The sequence below is a fragment of the Elephantulus edwardii genome, unplaced genomic scaffold (genome assembly GCF_000299155.1).
Source record: "Elephantulus edwardii isolate Elephantulus edwardi_28Jun2011 unplaced genomic scaffold, EleEdw1.0 scaffold00019, whole genome shotgun sequence".
NCBI classification, from domain to species: domain Eukaryota; kingdom Metazoa; phylum Chordata; class Mammalia; order Macroscelidea; family Macroscelididae; genus Elephantulus; species Elephantulus edwardii.
This window is the reverse complement of record NW_006399769.1, coordinates 15,858,996-15,880,861: the sequence shown is the minus strand read 5'-3', so window position 1 is coordinate 15,880,861 and position 21,866 is coordinate 15,858,996. Positions and strand designations below refer to the sequence as shown.

Here is a 21,866-nt window from a genome sequence, read left to right as displayed (position 1 = left end):
CAACCCTACGTTCCCCTCCCTCCCTTCGGTCCTCAAATGCGTTTCACTAGTTATTTTTCTATTTCTACAGTAACGTACACCAGGCCTTTTACATTACAAGACATTTTATGCACTAACTCATTTATTCCTAAACAATTCTGTAAAAAGAAAAGAAAGCTTTCTTTTTAAAAGTAACTCCTCTGCAGAGATTTTTCAGCCTGAATGTAACACTTGATGCTTGTTTGCACAGCCTAACCCTCTAGCGTGTTTTGAGGGGCAGTTAATTATGTAGGAGACAGCCCGTCCTCCTGTAGAGCAGCTGGTGTTCATACCACATGCCTTTAGGATTACCGCAGCACAGCTTCTTACCACTAGGCATTACATACCTGTATAAATCTGATTCAAGTAAAGTCAGCTGTCGAGCGATTTCTATTGGATGTAACGTGAGCAGATCAAACGTCTCTATGTGCCCAGGTCGACTTATATGCCACTCAACAGTGGGAGGTGAACTCTGAAATGTAATATTATGACCTGGACCATTGTCTCTTGCAATTTTTTTCCTTTGGATTATTTTAGTGATGGATTCAACCCATTTTTTCATTGCTTTACCTGAAATACATAACATTTTAAATAACATTTAAATATTTTTACTTATTATTTTAAGAAATGGATTAAAATTACACAAGTGATACCTGACTCTATCTGCAACAAAAAGTTCAAAAGATCAAAATAATAAGTGCACAATTCCCTTTCAATTCCTGTTGCCCAAGGATAACCACTGCTATATATACCCAAATCTTTTCTAATAAAATACCATGTATAAATATATAAGTAAACTTAAAAAAATAATTTGTAGGAATCATTCAACCTTATTGTTCTAAACTTCAGTTAAAATATTTTATAATCCTTAAAGAAAGTTCATCTTATACACAATAGACAACTTAAAGATAAATTCTGTATCTATTCACTATTAATCTAGTTTATATTATATTTTATATAGTGCCAGAAGACTGGTTTCTTCATTCAAGTGTGATTTTTTTTTAATGTGGTTATTTCATATTGTGTCTGAAAGTACTATTATGTAGCACTTTTGTTTTCTGATTCTCATTTAGAGTGTGCAATGGAAAATACGTTTGTCTACAATATCTTCGTTGTTTGTTGTTGTTAGGTGCCATCGAGATGACTTCAATTCAAAAAATATGAACAACAGGTCTGCCTGAACCTTGCTCTAGTCTGCATCATCCTGTCCCCTCCTTAGATACACAAAATCACAGAATCCTAAAACCAGAAGGGAAACCTTATAGATCACCAAGTGTAGTACTTTAGTGTTACAGATATGAAAACTGAAATCTAAAGAGTTCAAGTGATTTTTTCCCCAAAGTCACAAATCTGGCTAAAGACAGTGTTAGAAAGCAAGCTCTGTTCAAATGTTTTCTATTATGTTCTGCTGCCTGTCTGATCCATGTACATTCACGTTAATGTAGTCTACTTGACCTCTATCAGTGGTGCTTTAATGGCCAACCATTCCAAACTACCTTCTGGTATATATGTTTTCAGATAAGTGGAAAGGCAAGCTAAAATTGAGACCAATCCTAAAATAGTTGATTCACTAAGTAAAAAGAAACTGGACTAGCAGGATGATTATTAACTTAAAACTCTGTAACTCCTCCAAATGGGTATGCTAGCACTATACTGACTACCCCTTAACACTGAACAATGATAATAACAGTTAACAGGCACCATATTGGCACTTTTATGATCTGCAAAGCTAGACATTTATAAACACCCATACCTCTTACTGTTCCAATAAATTCTTCCATTCGTAGCAAAAGATCTGCATCTCTTTCAAAATCATAGAAGTGGTGTTCCACCCAGTGCCGACACACATTTAATACTCTGTGACATTAACACAAAAAACTGAATTAAATGAGAACTCAAGCATAAACATTTATCACATTGAAGGAATGAAAAAAAAAACAAAACCCCAACCAAAAAACAAAACCCAACTTTTTCTAAATTAAATAGTCATATCAGTGGCTTAGCACTTTCATAAGTCTGTGTTAATTAACATTAATTCTGGGCCCCTTGGGAATGCAGGGGCTAAATGCTCAGCTATAACCAGTGGTTGGAGTCCACTAGCTGTTCTGTGGAGGAAAGATGCAGCAGTCTGCTTCTCTACAGATTTATCATTTGGGATCCTGTGGGGCAGTTCTACTATGTCTTACAGAGTTACTGTGAGTCAAAATCAACTTAAGTTGGATATAGGTACTATTAATTCCAATAACTGCTTTTATTTGCTTCAGTTATTTTATTTGTACTCCTTCCTTGCTTGGGTAAAATCCTTGTATACTTTAATGAAAGTTCAATAAAGATTTATTTATTCAATACTTACCGTAGTTGAACAGGCTGAATATATTCTTTTCTAAACTTTTTTAACTCTGCACTAAGTGGCTGATCTCCATTCTCTATAGCTATTCGATCAGCTTCTGTTGGCTCAGGTTCTGGAATTTCAAACCTAACATAAAACAGTAAAAAAGAATCAAAATATCAATTTTACTAAACTGAAGAAATTTTAGAAAACACAAACTATTTTGCTGCTCAGAAAAACTGAGAGAAATGAAAAAATTGCTAAAATATACACATCAATGAAATGAAATCTTACTGCTCCAAGGCAAAGGGAAATCATGGCTTTAATGTTTACAAAAGTAACTAGTACTTGCCTATATAGAGGAACTTTAGAGTTTTAATACAGATAAGCTTAACTAGAAATATAATAATACATATACAAAATCTAAGAAGAAATGTAAATAAAATTCTAGAACAGATGTTCTCAGCTAACAATTTTAAGAGTAATGTTTGCAAAGTTGACTGCCCTCCATTTGGGTGGATAAAATATTTTCCTTCATTATAGTCTTTAATAACTGAAGGCCCCATTTTCTTCATTATGTGATATATTTGAAGACTTGTGTTTGTATCATCTAAATCATCGGATTTTTAATTTCAAGGGGCCAAACTAGTAAGTTTCTATATAGGTCTTTAACCTCAGTGAATTCTATAAACTTGAAATTTTAAATATTGCATTTTCATTAATAATATTTTTTAAATGTAAATAATGTTGGTTAATATATTATTTGAAAGTAAATAGTATTTACTGAAAAGTATTTATGAAGGACAATTACTCCCAAGAAACAAGATTTTAGCTCATTAAAAAAAAAAGCTAGCCGAACACAATAAACTTAAATATCTTAAATTGACAGACCTTTCTATGATCAGACTCAGTAGTTCTTGAGGTTTGCAAAAGGATCTATATGTTGTAAGAAACGTCCGAACAAAATTGGGATCTAAGAAAAAGAAAAAATGCACCTTATTTAAAACTATTATTTATATTGCAAAGTAATCAAAATTCCCCAAAATGTTTTGACATGTAAAATTGTTTTAACTCTGTAACTCATTTTAGTGCTTATTAAATTAGCAGAGGAAAGAAAATCATAGTAAAATTTTCCAAACTGTATCTTGCCCTTTGCACTCTGCTTTGATCTTAAAAGTCAGAATTGGCCACAAAACTGGTAACCGAAGAAAGGAAAAGGCAGAGCATGTAACCAGGCTTTCATCTGTTACCAGGATCAAGAGCATCACCAGTTGGTTTATCTCTCTGGTGAACAGAAAGGCCAGAATTAGATTATCTACAGTTACCTTAACTCCTTCAAATCACATTAATAGAATTTATGACTCAAGACTAGGGTTTCTAATGTAATGGATTAAATACTGTTTCTAAATGTTTTTATTTCTTAAAAGTTTTACTTAGAATTGCTAAATGCTATTAAAGCTATTGAACTTTTAGAATATATTGACTTAGTCCTATTCACAGCTCTTAAAACCTTGTATTTTCACACAGACACAAGGAAAGTCAATCACAGAATCAGGAATCTCTAAGTTGATCCATAGCACATTTTTCATTCACAAAAGTTAACAAAGCGTGATTGCTGGCCTGGCCTGGCCTGCTTTCACCTCTCCTCTGTCACCTCTGAAGAAAGGCAGCTGCTGGCCTCTGTGCAGGGGTTTAGGCACCTTTCTGCAATGGAGAAAAACCCAAACCACTCTTATCTATAATTCATATTTCATCAAGGTTTACATGATTTACAGGTTTTCATGAGTCATGTAAAGAGGGAGAGTTCATTAACCTGAGTCTTATTGGGAGGATAACCTAATGATAAATTCATTAAGAGTAGCAACTTCATTTTGTTAGCTGTGCTCTTTAATAAAAAGTATACTGTTCTTTAGTATAGGTTTTAGCAGAATCAGAATTCATAATATGTAGAATATTTCTATGATTCTATGTAATTATTTCCACAAATTTTGCCTTAATTAAAATATTTACAAGTTTTTCTTCAAAAAGAAAATTCATGAATTTAACGTAAAATAGAAATCTATTTCCAATCTACTGGTATATATGGCCAGGATAACAAACCAATTAAAGTTATCAGCCAAGCCTGAGTTTCAACGAAAATATAAAGAAGAATTAAAATAATAAAAAGATATTGTTTTTAAATGGTCCTCTTGCCCTTAAGCTTTATGCCTTCTGAGGCTAGAATGGGTTTCTGATAAAAATAGTTTAGATATATATAATCCTTTAATAATCCTCTCTATTGGTATTTTATTGTCTTCAGTTACAGAGTTCCTCAAATGTTAAAGACTAATGTCTCAACCAGAAGAAAAGATTTAAAAACAGAAGCCTGTACAAGATTTTAAAAAAGATATATACCGGTTTCATCACAATCCTCCCTTTCAAGAATCTTCTTCCTGTTCTGCAAATGTATTTGTAAGGTGAGGCTGCTCAAAACAGCATTGTTTCAAAAGCAAAAGTGGATCACCATTGAAGATAGAGCCTATACTCATTATACAGTGCTCCAAGTGTCCCTGAGCTCTGTTTCAAATCAAGGATGCCTTTTCTCCCCTATTCTGAGTTTACTTCAGCTCTCAGGTCTCAGATCAACATCCAAATCCATTTCTTCTCAAAGGTCACCTAAATTAGGCTACAAACCTGTGAGATAACAAATGTACCTTTAAACAATAAAATAAATTTCTAAATGAATTAGATGTATCTTTACAAAAACTGCTGCTAATTTTCAAGGCAAATTACTTTTAAAAATGATTTTTCACCTTCTTGAGCTAAAATTTCCTGGCATTTCAGTATGTTACTGCTGGGAGAGTCGTGTTGTGCCTCAGTATTCAGAAGGGGACCATGGCAAGTTTCGATGTGTGCTATTCAACAATTTTAAGGAGCTCTCACATACTACATTTCCCATGATCTCTCTGAGGTGAGCAGGGCAGGGCTCCTTGTTCACACATAGGCACTTATCCACAGTCAATGAGCACAGAGGTGGGATGGCCCCAGAACCTAGACTGTGTGGCTCCTGATCTGGTGCTCTATCTGTATTATGTAACCTCCCTGGAGTAAAGATTCCATAGATTTCCATAGCTGTAAAATATAAATAAAAATAATTGATCCCTAATTTATGTTGTTTTTGTGTCCTGTCAAGACAGAATCAACCCATAGCTGACCCTCCAGCAAGTTTCCAGAGGCAGTTAATAACACAGAGCAGCTAGTAAATTTGAACCACATACCTCTGGGATTGCAGGGCAGCTTTTCACCAGTAGGTCACCAGCATGCTCTATAATTTATATAATCACTATCAAAATTTACATTAATGATTATTTGACAATCTATTTGTAAACTGTTATTCCTGGTTAAATGTACCTAAAAAGTCACAGTTTAATTGCAATTCTACACGTCTTAATAAGCCTTCAAGATTTTAGGAGTAGGAGCTGTGCCTTCCTATACACTGTATTCAGGGTTGTTTCTGGAGCTAAAAGTGAAAAACACATTCCCATAAGCGACACTCATCTGCCAGGTTCAAGCTGCACTGCAATCCCAAAGGCACATTCGAATCTACCAGCTGCTTTGCAGAAGACAAATGGGTAATCTGAAAATATGCCAGGTCAACTATGGGTCGGTTCCAACTTGACAGTACACAACAACAAAGTAACTCAAACTTAAGTGGTTTTTAGCTTGGTTCAAAGTGAGAACAGTCTTGCCAAAAAAAACCAAAACAACAAAAACCCACTAAAATTAAATTGCGAAAATGTTGCAATAGTTCTAAGTACTTTCAAAAATGACTTAAAATATGTTCTCATAATTTATATATCCTATTTTTAGCCTACAGCAGTAGAAATTTCCTAATGAGTGAAAAACATAAAAAAGAACATTTGCAACTGAAACTTTACAAAGTGTATATATTTCAGTAGCTATTTTATTTCTATCACAGTGGCAGCGCATAAGGTAGATAATGCCATACAAACCTGGAGACTTTTATTTTACTGCTGACATAAAGGGCTAAGGCAATGTGATATTAAGAAACTACCTATCAAAAAGGACAAGTTACCATGATTTTGAAAGAAAACCATGGAAGCTTTTAAAAGAAAATAGAAGAGAGAAGAGAAAAATAGAAGGAAAGTTCTTGCTGTGTGCCATATAGTCAGAATTGACTCATAATTCACCCTTAAATGAGTAGAGAACAGCATAGGAGAAGACTGCTCATCCTTCTTCCAAAGAGCAGCTGGTGGATTCAAACCACCTGCCTTTGGAATTACACTGCAGCTTCTTACCACTAGGCCACCAGAGCGTTGCTGTTAGTTGCTATCAAGTCAGCTCTCAGAGACCCTTGTCAGTGTATGAAAGAACAAAACGTCACCTAATCCTCTGTCCTTTTTAGTAAGGAGAGAGAGAAAAGGGAAGTTTTTCTTCCTTCCTTGGCTGTGGAGTCACAGTTTTCTTCCAATATCAGACAGTGATGTTTCAGAAAATAGATGCCTGTTTTTGGCAAATACACCCAAATTTTAAAAAAATAGAAAAAAGCCAGGCCAGGTTAGCTGAAAACCTTAGCATGAACTAATTATTTGTGTGCTCTTTCATTATGCAAATGGAAGCAGCCACTGTCCTCCTCTCTGTTTTTCATCTGTTGTGGAGGTAATCCCACACACTTCTTTCTCAACACTCCACAGGACACTCCACCCACAATGGCATTCCACAGGAATGACAAAAACCTCTGCCACTTTCCCCCTCCTCCTCATTGTTAACATTTCCTTTTACTTGACTCTTGAATCTCTACCCTGAGATTTCCACCATGCTTGCTCCTTGCCTTGCCTCTTTCTAGGCAAACCAAAATTATCTCTATGATTAAGTTACTGATTTAGGTCTTGGTTATTTCACATAAGAACTGTCATCATTTTTTTGGTTGACCTTCTCGCTTTCCCTTTTTCTGATTCTAAAACTGTTCTTTGCCTGAAGATGTTTTATTTCACAGTACTTCGAAATCTTGGCAACTCAGAACATACCTACATTACTATTCAGAATACATCAAACTAGGATTGAGCTGATAAATGCAATCCTTTGTTCTTATGTCCCAATTTTGAATGGCATTTGACATTTTATTTGGCAAGGCCAGTAAGATTTATAAAATAATTATTATTGCATAGTTATTTATAGTCCCCTCCCCTACCCATAGAGAAGTACTGTTAACCAGGATGTCTGTTCATGTGATAATTCTGCCTTTAATACAGCCATTTAAGAAACTACAAGAAACAATGAGCTCCTCAACAAGGATTTATAAACAATCACTCTTGAATTCCTTAAAAAAGGAAACAGCCGCTATGCTGACGCACAAACACTTAAAAAAAAATCAGAGAATTTAAAAATAGAACAGCACTGCCCTATAGATCAAAAATTGTTCAGAGGATCTAAAAAAGTTTAAAAAGCCCAATAACATTTATATAGGAAACTCACTCAAAAGGAAGCTAGTATAAATTTATTGATTTTCTAACTAAGGGCATAAAATAGGCAGAATGTATTTTATAGAAAAATAACTGGATTAAGTTTTTCAGTGTCATCTTCTATGAAGGACAGTCTACTGTGCATGGGAAACACCCTTTTCCCACAATATGAAAGTTTGTATTTCCACTTAATGTCCTTTCTCAATTAACTTACTTTACCTCAAAGCTGCCTCATACTGCGAAACTAAACTACCAAACCAGATACAGTATCAAACATCTCTGTCCCATTTTAGATCTCAGTAATTAATTTGTACTTCATTTCCTATAATTCTGTATTAGTAATTCAATTTTTCCTTCCAATCCTTGTTTCTTTGGACTCATTTTGGTTTGCTTTCTTACTTTAGATAAGGAATGAGTTTCTTCATTTCCTTGCCAAGCTCAAAATAACCTATTAAATGAGATACTTTTTCCTCTCAGGTTTTGGGATGAATTCAAAGATCTGCTATAGTTAATAAATCACTATATATCCATAAACACTGAGACAAGCTATACATTAATCTCTTAAAATTAACTACTTTCAATTCACCTAATTTTTTCAGAATGCTTTATTTACAGAGCAATTTATAACAGAATAATGAAACTTTGTCACTAAATAAATTATAACTTATTATCTGTCTAAAACCTATAGTCTAGAATTAAAGCTTATCTATATTGAGAATTCTCTCTTTCAAGGAAAAAAGTATTCTAGAATTGTGCTTGCTCAGGAAAAATCCATTTATCTTACTGGCAAATCAAACCACAACAAAGAATTCCTTTTATTTAAACTATTCTATATAGCTAAAAATGTTAACATATTCTCTTAAAGAATTCATTTTGTATGAGTCAGTGCAACATGTTTGAAAGTCTTGATTATTAGGAGTCAAGAAAACAACTTCTTTATGCTTGTTATAAATGAACAGCAAATACATAATCTTTCTGGGTCTTAAATTTTTGTCTACGGAATGAGGGCTTGGTCATTTCTTCTAGCACTAGAAACCTACAGCTCCATTTGTAAATTATTCCTGAAACACTTGCAGGATGAAGTTGGTTGAAGAAGTCACAGTGAAGTCTAAATCAAGTAAAGTGAAATCAATTTTTCTTGTTTTTTAAGACGATGTCTGATAAACCTACAATAATAAAAAATATAAGTACTGTTATATTAGACTTTCAATTTTCTCATTCATTGTCTTATTATTATAAACCTATACTGCTATATTATGTGCCATCTAGTCAGGAATGACTCATAGCTGATCCTCCAGTGGATTTTTCAGAGGGTGTACACTGAGTAGAACGAGACTGCCCATTTTTCTGTGGAGCAGCTGGTAGATTTGAACTGCAGGTCTTTCAGGTGGCAGTGCAACTCTCTACCACAATACCACCACAGCTCCCTATGAATTTATATAAACAGTAAAAATATGTAAGTTAAATTTTAGCCTTTTTTCAATTTAAACCACAAGATATACTGTATTAAAAACACCTACTAACCCCAGCAAAAATTCCCCTTTTCTTTGGAGAGGTTGATGTGAGTCAGGATAAGAAGACCAGATGAACAGTTTTTAAACTAAAATGGTAACTTTATCTGTTTTCTGTGTAGTAAGGACTCAAGTCCTGAGTTAGAAGAAACCTTAAGAAGTGCTCTCATGTGATTTACAAATTCATAGATGGTTTATTGAAATGTATTATACACAAGTTTGCACTGCTGCCTGAAAATAGTGTTTCCAAGAAACTTTTCATAAGCCTAAATGGCGTAGTGTGAAGACATCATTATTCTTAATTTATGGGGGAATATTTTTCAGTTTTTCCAGACCTCCAAAATAAACTATAACATAACAAATAACATACAAAACCTAAAATGATGCTAACATAAAGTAGAAAGTACACAGCCTGTACAAAGTAGAAATAATGCATGTGTAGTGTAATACTCAAGAACTGCCTGGGATGGGGTGGGGGTGCTGCTTTTTTGACAGGATTGCTGCACAGCAAATGCTGAATGTCAATTTTTACAAAAACAAAAGTTCTCTGAATTTCTTTCATTAGCTGGTCTTTGCCAAAAGCAAAGTGGAATGAAGTTTCCAGAAGCAGGGAACACTTGTATTGTGAATACTGAACTCAGTAACAGACCTCACAGAGTATAAAATTTAACACTAACTTCTATGTTCTATAAATCCTAAATCATGAAACCCTCTTATAATTGCAAGTTGCACTGGTAAGGCGTTCATGACATAAACTATTTAGCTGTGCTTCAAAAGAAAATAAAAAATTAAAAAACATAGTTAATATACTCTTAACATTAAGACAGGTATTTTATTCCTAAAAAAATACATTAAACAAATTTGGTAAAAACTTAGTATTTTCTGAAAGGTAAAACAATCTAGTCAATTTAAATATGAGTATACTTAACATTGGCAAAACTTACCATTCAAAAACTTTGCATGGTAATAATTGAGAGAATAACTGAGAGAAACTTAGAAACTCCAAGATAAAATTACACAGGATCCATTACTAAAGAAGACTCCCAACATGGCCTGCAGAGAAGCTATGGGCTCTGGCCTGTTAATGTTTACTTTAAAGAGTCTTCATTTGAAAAAGAAATTAAAAAGGCATTGTTAAAAAAAAAAAAAAAAGACATTGTTCTCCAGAAAAAATTTAATAGCAATTCTGCAACTACGAATTAAATCATTAATGTATCAGTGTAAAATTCAATAGTTTAAAGAAAATGTTTATTATCAAGAGAAATTTTACACAAATAACTATATTAAATTTTGTGACATGTGAAAATACATTATGATTTAAGTATCCCTGATTTATGACAAACTTTATGGAATCATCTTCAGTGCTTACCACTTACATTGCTCTTTGGGTTGTAGATCAAGGAATATATAGAACTTCTGTCTTACAGATATAAAGACTAACTTTACTTTAAGCAGTCTAATGACCAAAAAGCAATCTCTTCAGAATATATTTCAGTGCTTATATTAGAAAAAAATTCTTTGAATTCTTGAATACTTAAAAATGAGAATAATATGGTAAGAAGTATAATTTAAACTTTTAAAATCTTAAAAGTTGTCTTTGGGAGTAACAAAAAAGGGGATTTTAGAAGCACAACTTCAGATTAACCTAATAGAACATTATACCAGCTATATTCTAGATGCAGAAGGTTGCTGAAGATTAAACAAGTCATACTGATTACTGAAAACTCTTCTTATCAAAAGCAGCTTTATATTTAGAAAGATCTCTTAGAAATCTATTTGGGTTTTTTCCTAATAAAATCCTAGGCCAAGAATTTACATTTCCTATACTTAGGTTTATCTCTGTATTTCTGAGTCAAGATCAAGAATACACTACAGAAGCTTCTAGGGTAAAAAGAAATCAATTATGGAACTGGAATCTCAGATTAGTTTTGTCTACATGTTAATACTACCTTTTACTACCAATTTTATGTGCTTACAGACCCAAACAGGCCTTGAAAAATGTTACCCATGAGAGACAAAATAAAAAATATGTACAAATAAAAATAACTAGCTTAATTATCCTAAAGACATGGAGATAATGAAATATTATTTACTAACTGTTCTGAGATCAATGCATTAATAAAGTAAAAATTATAATAGTTTTAAAAATAAGAATACAGTTATTCTTATATGCAATAAGAATTGATAAAACTGTTTTAACCCAATTTTACTTCTTGTTAAGATAACTCTGATAGTTTTAAGGCCATATTTGATTTATTGACTGTTCCGTCAGAGTTATCTAAGATACAAACATTATCACTGCTATTCATCTTTAACAAAGCATACTAATTCATTGATAGCTTTAAAAGCGTAGCTGGTGCCAGAATGGATTCCTGAGAAAAATGAGGATCCACTTGAAGATCTTTATAAGAAAAAAATTTTCCCACAGACAACCATCTTCTAGAAATAAGAACTTTTTTTACTTTACTATTTTTTCTATATTCTCTCTATATTTTTACTTTTATTTTCCATTTTTATTTTACTTCTTAAGAAAGATTGTGCAATGGAAGTTAAGTTTCATTTCAGATTCCAATTTTAAGAATTATTCTCAAGGGAGCTCTGGTGGCCTAGTGGCAAGATGCTGCACTGCAATCCTAGAGGTTGCAGTTCGAATCCATCAGATGCTTTGCTGGAGAAGGAGAGGCAATCTCCTCCTGTACCTGTCAGATCCAATTTGGCAATACATATACACACACACACAAAATAATAATTAAAAAAAAAATTCTCAAATCCCAGTATTTAAGTATAGCATTTACTGTTATTTTATGGGCAGTCAAGTCAGAACTGACTCATATCTGACCCTCCCACAAGTTTTCGGAGGCTGTAAATTAGATGGGAGGAGGTTGCCCCTCTATCTCCTATGGTGTAGCTGGTGGATTTGGACTAGCAGCACAACTCCTTACCACAAGGTTCTCAGAGCTCTGTAGCATTTATTAGACTTACATTTTATCTTTTATACACCCTAATAGGGAACCGTGGTAATGCATGTTTTAGCACTCAGCTGCTAAATGAAAGTTTTACAGTTGAAATCCACGAAACACTCTGGAGAAGGTTGGCTGCTGGCCTCAATGAAGACATAGCTTTAGAAACTCTATGCTGGGGCAGTTCTATTCCATCCTCTAAGGCAGCTTTGAGTTCTTCTCATTGACTATCTAGCTAGCAATGGATTTGGTTTGATTTTTTTGTTTTAATCTACGCCTTTATAACGTAAATATTTTAAAAATAAATTTATATTTACAAAGGGCTTTCACATGCACTATTTTCATCAGTGTTCTGATGTAGCTATTAAAATGCTAAATTTTTAGATTAAAAACTAAAGTTCTGAGACATGGAACAGCCATGGATATTGTGAAGGTATAAAGTTAATTTGAGTGTTCTTCCCACTATATCACAATTCTACACAGTTTACAACCATCAAACTTCCTTGATATAGGAAAAAACTACTTAATAAAATTAATCACTATATCTGTACTTCAGTTATATTTTGTTCTATCAGCAATGTTCCTAGTTGGTTTGGACATGTTTTTCTCTATAAATTGACCTGCTAAGACAAATTATTTTCTTAAATAGTCTTGGTTGTGAAAACATTAAAAATGTTAATGGCTTCCAAACTGCTAAATTTAAGAGGCTTTATGAATGGAAATGAAGAAAAACAATAATGTGCTTATCTATGATGAAAGCATATTAAAATGTTTACTAATTTTATAATGCAAATAATGAATAAAAAGGGGGAAAAATGAAAAAAGTAAGCAGTGTCTTTAAGTCCTAATCGTGATGTTGTGGTGCTATTTTAACCTTGATTCTGCTGCTTTTGGCAGAGATTTCATTTTTTTCCACAACACTTCTGGTTGTAACGTTACAAATAATCTTACTTAAATGTGTTAGAAAAGTATCAAGTTTCAAAAAGCCAAAGTGACAATTTTTAGTCAAAGGAAATGGAACTCTAAGAAATCTTATCTTGTTAGTTTTCTGTTTTTAATATAATGACCCATACAACAAGACAGTGATCTTGAAGAGGGAAACAAAACTGACCGGCAATTTCAGATTTCTTACCTGCGTACATATGGTAAGTAAGCCTCTCTATAAGTTTAATAACAGTTCCTGCTTTGATAATTGGAATTCCAGCCTTAGGCTGCATGTTTTCTTCAAATATTATATTCTCTTCAGAGTCAGGCTCCGCAAATCTGTAAACATCAGCACTCGGAAGCCTCATCTGCTCCTCCTTTTCTTCCTGTAGCATCGTGACATCAAGCATCCTTTCCAGTGTACTCCGATACTGTAAAGATATCAGTGCTGCCATCCAATTGTTTTTCTCTTCAGCTGACTTGGCAGAAAATATAACACTATTTTCATCTTTTAAAATTATTTCAAAAGCATGTTTATACTCATTGGTGTCGTCTTTGTCATTTATTTGTACTTTTCTCATGAAAAACTTTTCTTTAAGACGATATTCTGCATTGCTAGCACCAGGGAGTCTTGGCTGTCCATGATTTGATTTACAGCAAATCATTAAGCCATCAAAGAGAAATATGTGTCTCTCATGTTTGGCTCCTACACGTGTAAGAGTTCCTTCCATTATAAATTCATTGCAACACTGGCCAATGTCTTTTCCCTCCCAACCATCAATATTCTTCTGAATTTCATTCATCTTCTTGATTGCTAGTTGTTTCCCCTTCATTTGTTGGCTATAAAACCGACATGCAGATTCACTGGAATATAGGAAAACATCATTAATACACAGACACAAAATCTAGAGTTCATGGAAATAAAGAAGTATATACAAAAAGGCATTTTAAAAAGTGGGACTTATTCATTAAAATAACAATAAAGTCTATTAAAAACGTTGTACTGAAAGAGATAATTCACTTATTTCTTAAATATATGTTTTACAGAGCTACATGATTTTGGAGATTAAAGCAACACATGGGAGAAACTTTTTTAGTGCTCTAAAAAGGAACACTGGATAAAGAGAAAATTCTACCCTATAAATACAAATACCAAGTCATTATTTCCACCTTGGCTACTCAACATTTAGAATATCAAATAATAAAAATACTCCACATACAAGCGCTTAAATGGACTAAGATCCAGTGCTGACAAGCAAGCAGCACACATTTTCATTAGGAAACTGGAAGCATAATCGTCATCTGAATTAATGGCTCTAGCTGTACAATTCCTAAAATAAATGACACTAATTACTTTGAGAGAACAATAACTGTGACATCAATCTACCCAATACATTTTCCTCTATCTCTCCTTTGGCTTACCAGTTGACTTTCAGGAGGTCGTGTCTGGGAGTACGCAGGGAAAATGCACAAAAATGAAAGGTTTCTCAAACAATAACAAATTCACTTGGCTTTGATGTCACTTCCTCTGAAAGACCAAGCTAGTCAGTAAAACTATTTTCTTCATTGTTTATGTGAAGAGAGAACTGGGAACTCTGAATTTTTGTTAGCACTCAGCTGCGAACTCAAAGCTTTGCAGCTGAAGTCCACCAGGCACTCTGGTGAAAAATGTGGTTTCAGTGAAAACTTAAGAGCTTTAGAAATTCTATGCTGGGGCAGTTCTATTTTGTCCTCCAAGACTGCTGTGCGCTCTTCTCATCGACTATCCAGCAACAGATTTTGGGTTTTTTTGATCGATGCCTTTTTAACTTAAAATATTTAAAAAAATAAGTTTATATTGATCTTTACCAAGAGCTTTTACATACACGAATCTGTTCTCATTAGTATTCTGAAGTAGCTATTAATATCTTGAATTAGATTAAAAACTAAAATTCTGAGACATTGAACAATTATAAATATAGTGAAAGTATGAAGTTAATTTGAGTGTTCTTCCCACTATACCACAATTCTACATATTTTACAACTATCAAACCTTCACACATTCTGAATGAAAAGGAGAAGGATAAAAAATATATTCACCTAAGTCTTCGTTTTGCCAGACTCTTAGAACATATTTTTTCCATACCACTTTGAACATTAAGCAGGGCTGTTATTGCTTGTTTCAGACATTCTTTGTCTTCTTGGTCTTCACTTTTTTCTTCTAACTGCTGCAAAGTGAAAATGACAAATCTGAAGCAGCTGAATTAGTTTAGACAAAATAAAATAAACATACTCATTTTAGAGACAAAAATATTCATTAGAGTCTTTTTTGTGTGTATTACTTACTATCCATTTTAACATATAACCAAATTTCCCCAAATTTCTAAAACATTTATCATTTAATAATAGCATTACAAATTGAGGGTATACTAGCATCTCAAACATATTGCTAATGTATTTTAAAACCACAAACTCAAATATATTTTAAAATCTGTAAATCCATTGTATGATTAAATAATTTTAAATGGTATTTTTACCTTCCTATTATTAAACAAGTCTCTAAAAGAAATTTCAATGTAATAAATGATCTTTTCTTAAAGGATTTGTTTATTAAAATCTTTTTTTTTCTCTTACTAAACATAGTCAGTTGATTTAAACTGGGCATTAGTATAGAATAATCAAAGCTAATTACTATTAGGATGGCCTAAAAAACACAGCAGAGAAAAAATACCCAAAATCCATAGCAGAGGCAATTAATATGTAAATGAGAGATCACAGAGCTACTAAAGGAATATTCAATACCAAGCTTTCCATGGGTATTAATTAATAAAAGTCATGCTGTGGAGTTGGAACCTACTCATAGCTGACCCTCCAGCCAATTTTCAGAAGGTGTAAATCCCTTGTGAGGAGACTGCCCATCTCTTTCCCAGGAGAAGCTGGCTGATTCAAAGCACCTGTCTTTGGGTTGGCAGTGCAACCCCCTACCAGTGGGGATCAGAGCTCCCGATATTGTGCAATAGTGACAATTTAACAAATGCTGTTTATTGAAATATTTTTAAAATTACCATATTTGTGCCTGCATTTAAACTTATGTGAAGAATTATACTCTAAGTACAATGAAAATTCAAGTGCTTACAGAGATGATAAAACTTATCTTTTCACAGGAAAGAAGAGACTTTTAACAATGATCAAAAAGAACAGTACACTCAAAATAGTATACTGTATAGCCTCGCAGGAAATTTTAAGATATGTATACAGGATTGAATTTAAGGAATTGTGAAAGGAAAAGTACATTTACAATGGTATTCAGGAGCGATATAAGATTAGTTATCTAAAAAATTACATGGCTTTGCTTTGTTTAGCAAACTTGAATTAATTTTTAATTCTAGAAGTTTTTTCTAATATGTGATTAGTTAAAATAAAAATTTAGTTAATGGCAGTAGTAGAATGGACCGGACCTCTAGATTACTCTCTGTCCAGTGGCCTTTACAAATTATTATCCAACAAACTTAACCAACTTTGAACACCCTATTTAACCCTAAATAAAACCTTTTCCATTCATATAGGTAATGAAAAAAGGAAAAATTTTCACAAGAATGAAAAAAAATACACAATCAAGAAACATACTTTATATAAAATATGTATCATCTATGTATGATTCAAGCCATCAAAGTAAAAACATTATGAGGAAAAAAGATTTAACAAATTTTGATCTTAGAATATTTATATTTCAATACTCTGATGAGACTCCAAAGCAGATTACAATATTGGAAAAAACCTGGTTGAGAAACAAATAATTTAATAGCCCTCTCATGAAATGTAGGAATTATTACTCCAATATTAACACAAAAATCTTTATTATCAATTATTGGCAATACAAAATGGAGTCTTAACATATAAACTCCAAATTATTCTGAGGAAAGTCACAAATTTAATTGTGATCTCTTGTGTATTTTTAGAAACAATACTACCAGAAACTAAAAATTTTCAAAAGGACAAATCTTTAAAATCAGTCGACTTTCAATCAGAACTTAACAATTAATGATCTATTATTTATACCCATTGAAAATACAATGCTAGAAAAATGAAACTTAAGTTTCTGCTGTTAAAAAGCTTCCTGTCTACATGACAAACAGTGGCTAAGTGGTAGGTCAAGGAAAACCTAGGGTGAAGAGTCAGAAATTTCAGGAAAGGATTGAGAGAAATTGGCTGAAGGATAGATCCAAGTGTGTGAGAGTATGTAGGATGAGAAGAGGGAAGGGAGTGAGGTGAAGATGATGCAGAGATAGGGAGGGTAGATCATTAACTGTCTTGTAAGCCTTATCATGAATTACGATCTTCATCTAAGGCAGTGAGAAGTCAGTTAAGGGTTTTAACCTGGTGTCTACCATGATCAAATATGCACTTTAGACAGAATGATTCAGTTATACTGTAAAGAAAAGGTAGTAAAAAGAAATGGGAATGTCAAGATTCTTGTGGTCTTTAGAGGATTAAGAAAAGAAAGATGGATTTATGATGAAGACTCAAAAGGACTTGGTGAATGAGTATATATGGTGTGCAAAGCAAGAATTAAGATTTGAGGACTTCTAGTGTCTGCACTGAGCAAGCTGATGGATGGTGAGACCACATTCAATGAGAAATGAGCACAGAGAGAAGATGTTTGCTAGAAGATAATGAGTTCAGTTTTAGATAAAGTGAATTTGAGTTGCTTACACAACAACTAAGCAAAGTTGCTCAACAGCTAGCTAGATAGAACAGTCTTAATTTCTGGTTTTCTTTCTATACTAAGGGCACCAATCTAAGTTGCTGATTTCCCCCCATGCTGGTAAAATTAAATAACATGCCTCTGAAAACTCTACGAACTTTGATAAATGTTGATAACTGTAGAGGGGCTTCAGGCCTTCTGTTCACAGGATCGCTATGAGTTGTGCTTGACTCAAAGGCAATCAGCAACATAGCAGGGGTTTTATAGGCTTTTGACCTGACATTAAAAGAACAGTGATTTTCTAGGTCGATTTCATAAATTAATGGCAGGGAACAAGGTCAAGTCTTTAAAAATAGTCTTTAAAAAGAGTTTTTAAAAAGTATTTATAATTTAATAGCAGATATTATATAATGTAACTTTTATCTTAATAAGGTTATTTTTTTTGTGTTAAAATAAATTAAGCAAAATATCTGCCATTTCAATATTTTACAAGCCCAATTCCTCAAACTTGTGTCCAGCACACTGCGCAACCATTACCTTTGTTGGCTTACATGCTTTTCTATCACCTTTAAAAGAAATTCAACACTTTGTAAGCAATGACTACCTAGTTTTTTGAAAAGGGAAATTTAATATTTTTAGCAGCAGTCAAAGATCAGCTCTTTCTTTATTCTTCATTCTTAAAAAGGTCAAACTTAGTAATTATATTGACAGAAAGTGCAATATGACCAATTTGGTATGAAACATAACCATTATGCTAAGGTATATTCCCAAAAACTTGCAAGCAAAGAAGATAAACAGAGACTTGTACTCCGGTGTTCATTGAAGCAGTTTTTGTAATAGCTAAAATGCCCAACAACAAATAAATGACAAGTGGTATATACATGCAGTGGAGTACTATTCGGCCTGTAAGAGAATCAAGTCTGGATATATGCTGCAATGTGGATGTGTTTCACAATCACAGATATGTGATGTCATATCATATCGAGAGCTCCCTTCTTTGGGAGCTTTGTGACCTAAGCTGCAGAAAGTTGTACAGCTAATTCATAGGCTTGAATCTACCAGTGGCTCCACAGGACAAAGATAGGCAATTTTGTCCCATACGATTTACAGCTTTAAAAATTCAAAGGAGGGTCAGTTAAGAGGTGGGTCCAAATCAATGGCAATGAGTATATGTAAAGACAAGAAAAGTTAAATGTTTGGAGACCAAAGTTTACTAGTGGTTACCAGGGGCATGAGGTGGGGTTGGTAGAGACAGCTTAATGTTGAGGGGAAAATTGCAGCAATTAAGGGTAGGGTTGCACTGCTGATTATTTAAATTGCTTCGAAACTATACACCTATAAAAAGTAAAATTAGTAAAAGTTGTGTAATAAATATATTTATAGGAATTTTTTTAAAGCATCCACTAAGGCTGCTTTGTAAATCCCCCATGGGATTTCATCCCTTGGTTTGTAGGTTTAGGGTCAAAGTTTCATGGGATATCCTTGTTACATGGCCTAATAACATTTAGTACTTCTCTACAAGTGACTGACCATCCAAGACATAACTGGGCTTATTCACCTACAGTAATATAGGAAGCAGACGAGTCAGGCCTAGGAAGAAAATGTGGAATATGTGGCTAACAGCACTAGATGAATTGAGAGATGCCCAACTACAACTTACGAAACAATATGATCTTAAGATCTCAAAGAGAAATATGATCAAAACTCTCATTGAAAAATTATTTTCATGAGAAAATGTCTGAATAAAATTAAAGTAACATGAATTCTACACTTTCTGGCACTACAGAGGTGGGTGAACCCCTGAAACAAGTGCCCTGATATAACTTTACACCTTAAACCAAAAACATCTCAAGTATTCCTAAATCTGAACAATAATTCAGTTGAAGTAGTTAAAAAAAAAAAGATCTGTCTTGAGCATTCTGCTCTTTTAAATTCTATATGGGACCAAATTAACGAGGTGCGGGGGGATTGTGTACCAATGAGGGAGTTTTTCTTTTGCTTTTCAAGGAGAGGAGCAAATGGGGGGGGGGGGGTGGGGAGGGGTTTGTGCGGGGAGAAGGGTGCAACAATGAATGAATGGAATTCCAAAATCTCTGTAGCTGTTCATTGAAATGAAAAATAAACTAAATTTTAAAAAAATTAGAAAATGTAGGGAATGTAGGGAACAATCCAGAAAATGAGGGAATGGAAGCAGAATTTGAAGAATGTCACTGAATTTTACATGTAGAATCTGTTGAATTGTTGTATGTTTCACTGTATACATCAAAATAAAATTATATATTAAAACCAAAACAAAGATATGTGGATGGCAATCTGGACGTACGTAGAAAAGGATAAGAGCCAGAATCTGGGAGTAAATTCTCTTCAGATCCCTGGCTGGCACTAAATCCTGCATACATTGGGAAAGCATAAAGGTCTTGCCTATAGAAAGTTGTACTACCAATCCTAAGGTGGGCAGTTCAAATATACCAGCTGCTCTGAGACAGAAAGATAAGGAATCTCTCATGTCATTTATAGCCTCTGAAAACCTACTGGATGGTCAACTGTTATTTTTACAGAAGCAATTTGCCAGGACTTTTCTCCACAGAGCTGCTGGTATATTTGAACTGCCAAGCAAGTTAATCACAAACAGCCTGCACTACTCAGCCTCCCCACCAATCTGAAAAACAAAGACAATGGATTTAAACAAAAATGTGCCGTCTCAGAGACCTGAGGAACAACAGAAAGAAACCTAAGATAGGTGAAGTTCCAGGAGGGGAAAAAATTAGCAGAAAACGTAATGAAAAAGCAAGTTAAAAACTGAAACAGGAGAAAGATTCTGAAACACTAAATAGAAAACTACTCTTAAGAAATGTTACGGTGCTCACCTCCGCAGCACATATACTAAAATTGGAACAATACAGAGAAGATTAGTCTGGCCCTTGCACTAGGATGGCACACAAATTTTTGAAGCATTCCTATATTTCGATTTACAGACTTCTGTTCAGATTCTGTAATTGCCTGAGATACTGAAATATGTACTGTATTTCATGTATTTTGGTTCACAAATCTGGGGTAAAAAAATTTGAAACATTAAAACATTATTAATTGCCACAAAAAGATAAAGGTAAACCATCCAATTGCAAAATGGCCACAGGACACGAACAAACACATGAAGAAATGTTCAAAATCCCTAGCTCTAAGAGAGACATAAATAAAAATAACTATGAGATACCATCTCACCCCAGTAACAATAGCAAAATTCAACAGAGGAGCAAACAACAAATGTTGGAGAGGTTGTGGAGAAACTGGAACTCTTATTCACTGCTGGTGTGAGTGTTAAATAGTGCAACCACTACGGAAGGCAGTATGACGCTTTCTAAAAAAGTTGCAAATAAAAATACCATTTGACCCAGCAATTGCACTACTGGGAAAATACCCTAGAGAAACCATAACTGTCACCCAAGCAGATATATACACACCCATGTTTATTGCCACTTTGTTCACAATAGCAAAGAGTTGGAAACAACCCAAGTGCCCATCAACAAAATAACAAAATAAATATTACACAAAATGTGCGACCATGGAGGACATTATGCTGAGTGAAATATCTCAGCCACAAAAAGACAAATATTGCATAATGCCACTGTTATAAAACAGGACTGACATGGGGGCTGGGGGGAAACTAAGAAAAGAAGGGATAAATAATGTACACGGCATTGAAACAGATGAGAGAAAGAATTGTATAAAATATGTGATTAGGTATTTATTGGCATAACAAGATTCCAGAATAAGAGCTGCACAGTAAAGTGGACAGGGTGATGGGAGGAACTATATAACAGTGAAATAATTTTTTTTCAAAGAAAAAGGCGAACTGAGGGCGTGGGCAGGGAAGAAAATGTGCAACAATGAATGGATCGAAATCCAAGTTCTCTATAAACTTTCATTTAAAAAAAAAAAGAGCCTACAACCAGGAGAAGATAAAATAGATGAATAGGA

General features: G+C 33.7%; 1 protein-coding gene across 2 annotated transcripts in view; it reads right to left on the bottom strand.

The window, feature by feature from the left end:
- Positions 1-21,866, bottom strand: part of SOS1 (son of sevenless homolog 1 (Drosophila)) — a 150,054-nt gene that overhangs the window by 27,050 nt on the left and 101,138 nt on the right. For both annotated transcript variants that reach the window (XM_006882336.1, XM_006882337.1), the window contains exons 9-14: positions 15,284-15,411; positions 13,413-14,068; positions 3,239-3,320; positions 2,372-2,494; positions 1,772-1,875; positions 366-588 (exon numbers count right to left, since the gene is read on the bottom strand). In XM_006882336.1, the coding sequence (XP_006882398.1) occupies positions 366-588; positions 1,772-1,875; positions 2,372-2,494; positions 3,239-3,320; positions 13,413-14,068; positions 15,284-15,411 (1,316 nt within the window). The remainder of the gene's footprint in view (positions 1-365; positions 589-1,771; positions 1,876-2,371; positions 2,495-3,238; positions 3,321-13,412; positions 14,069-15,283; positions 15,412-21,866) is intronic.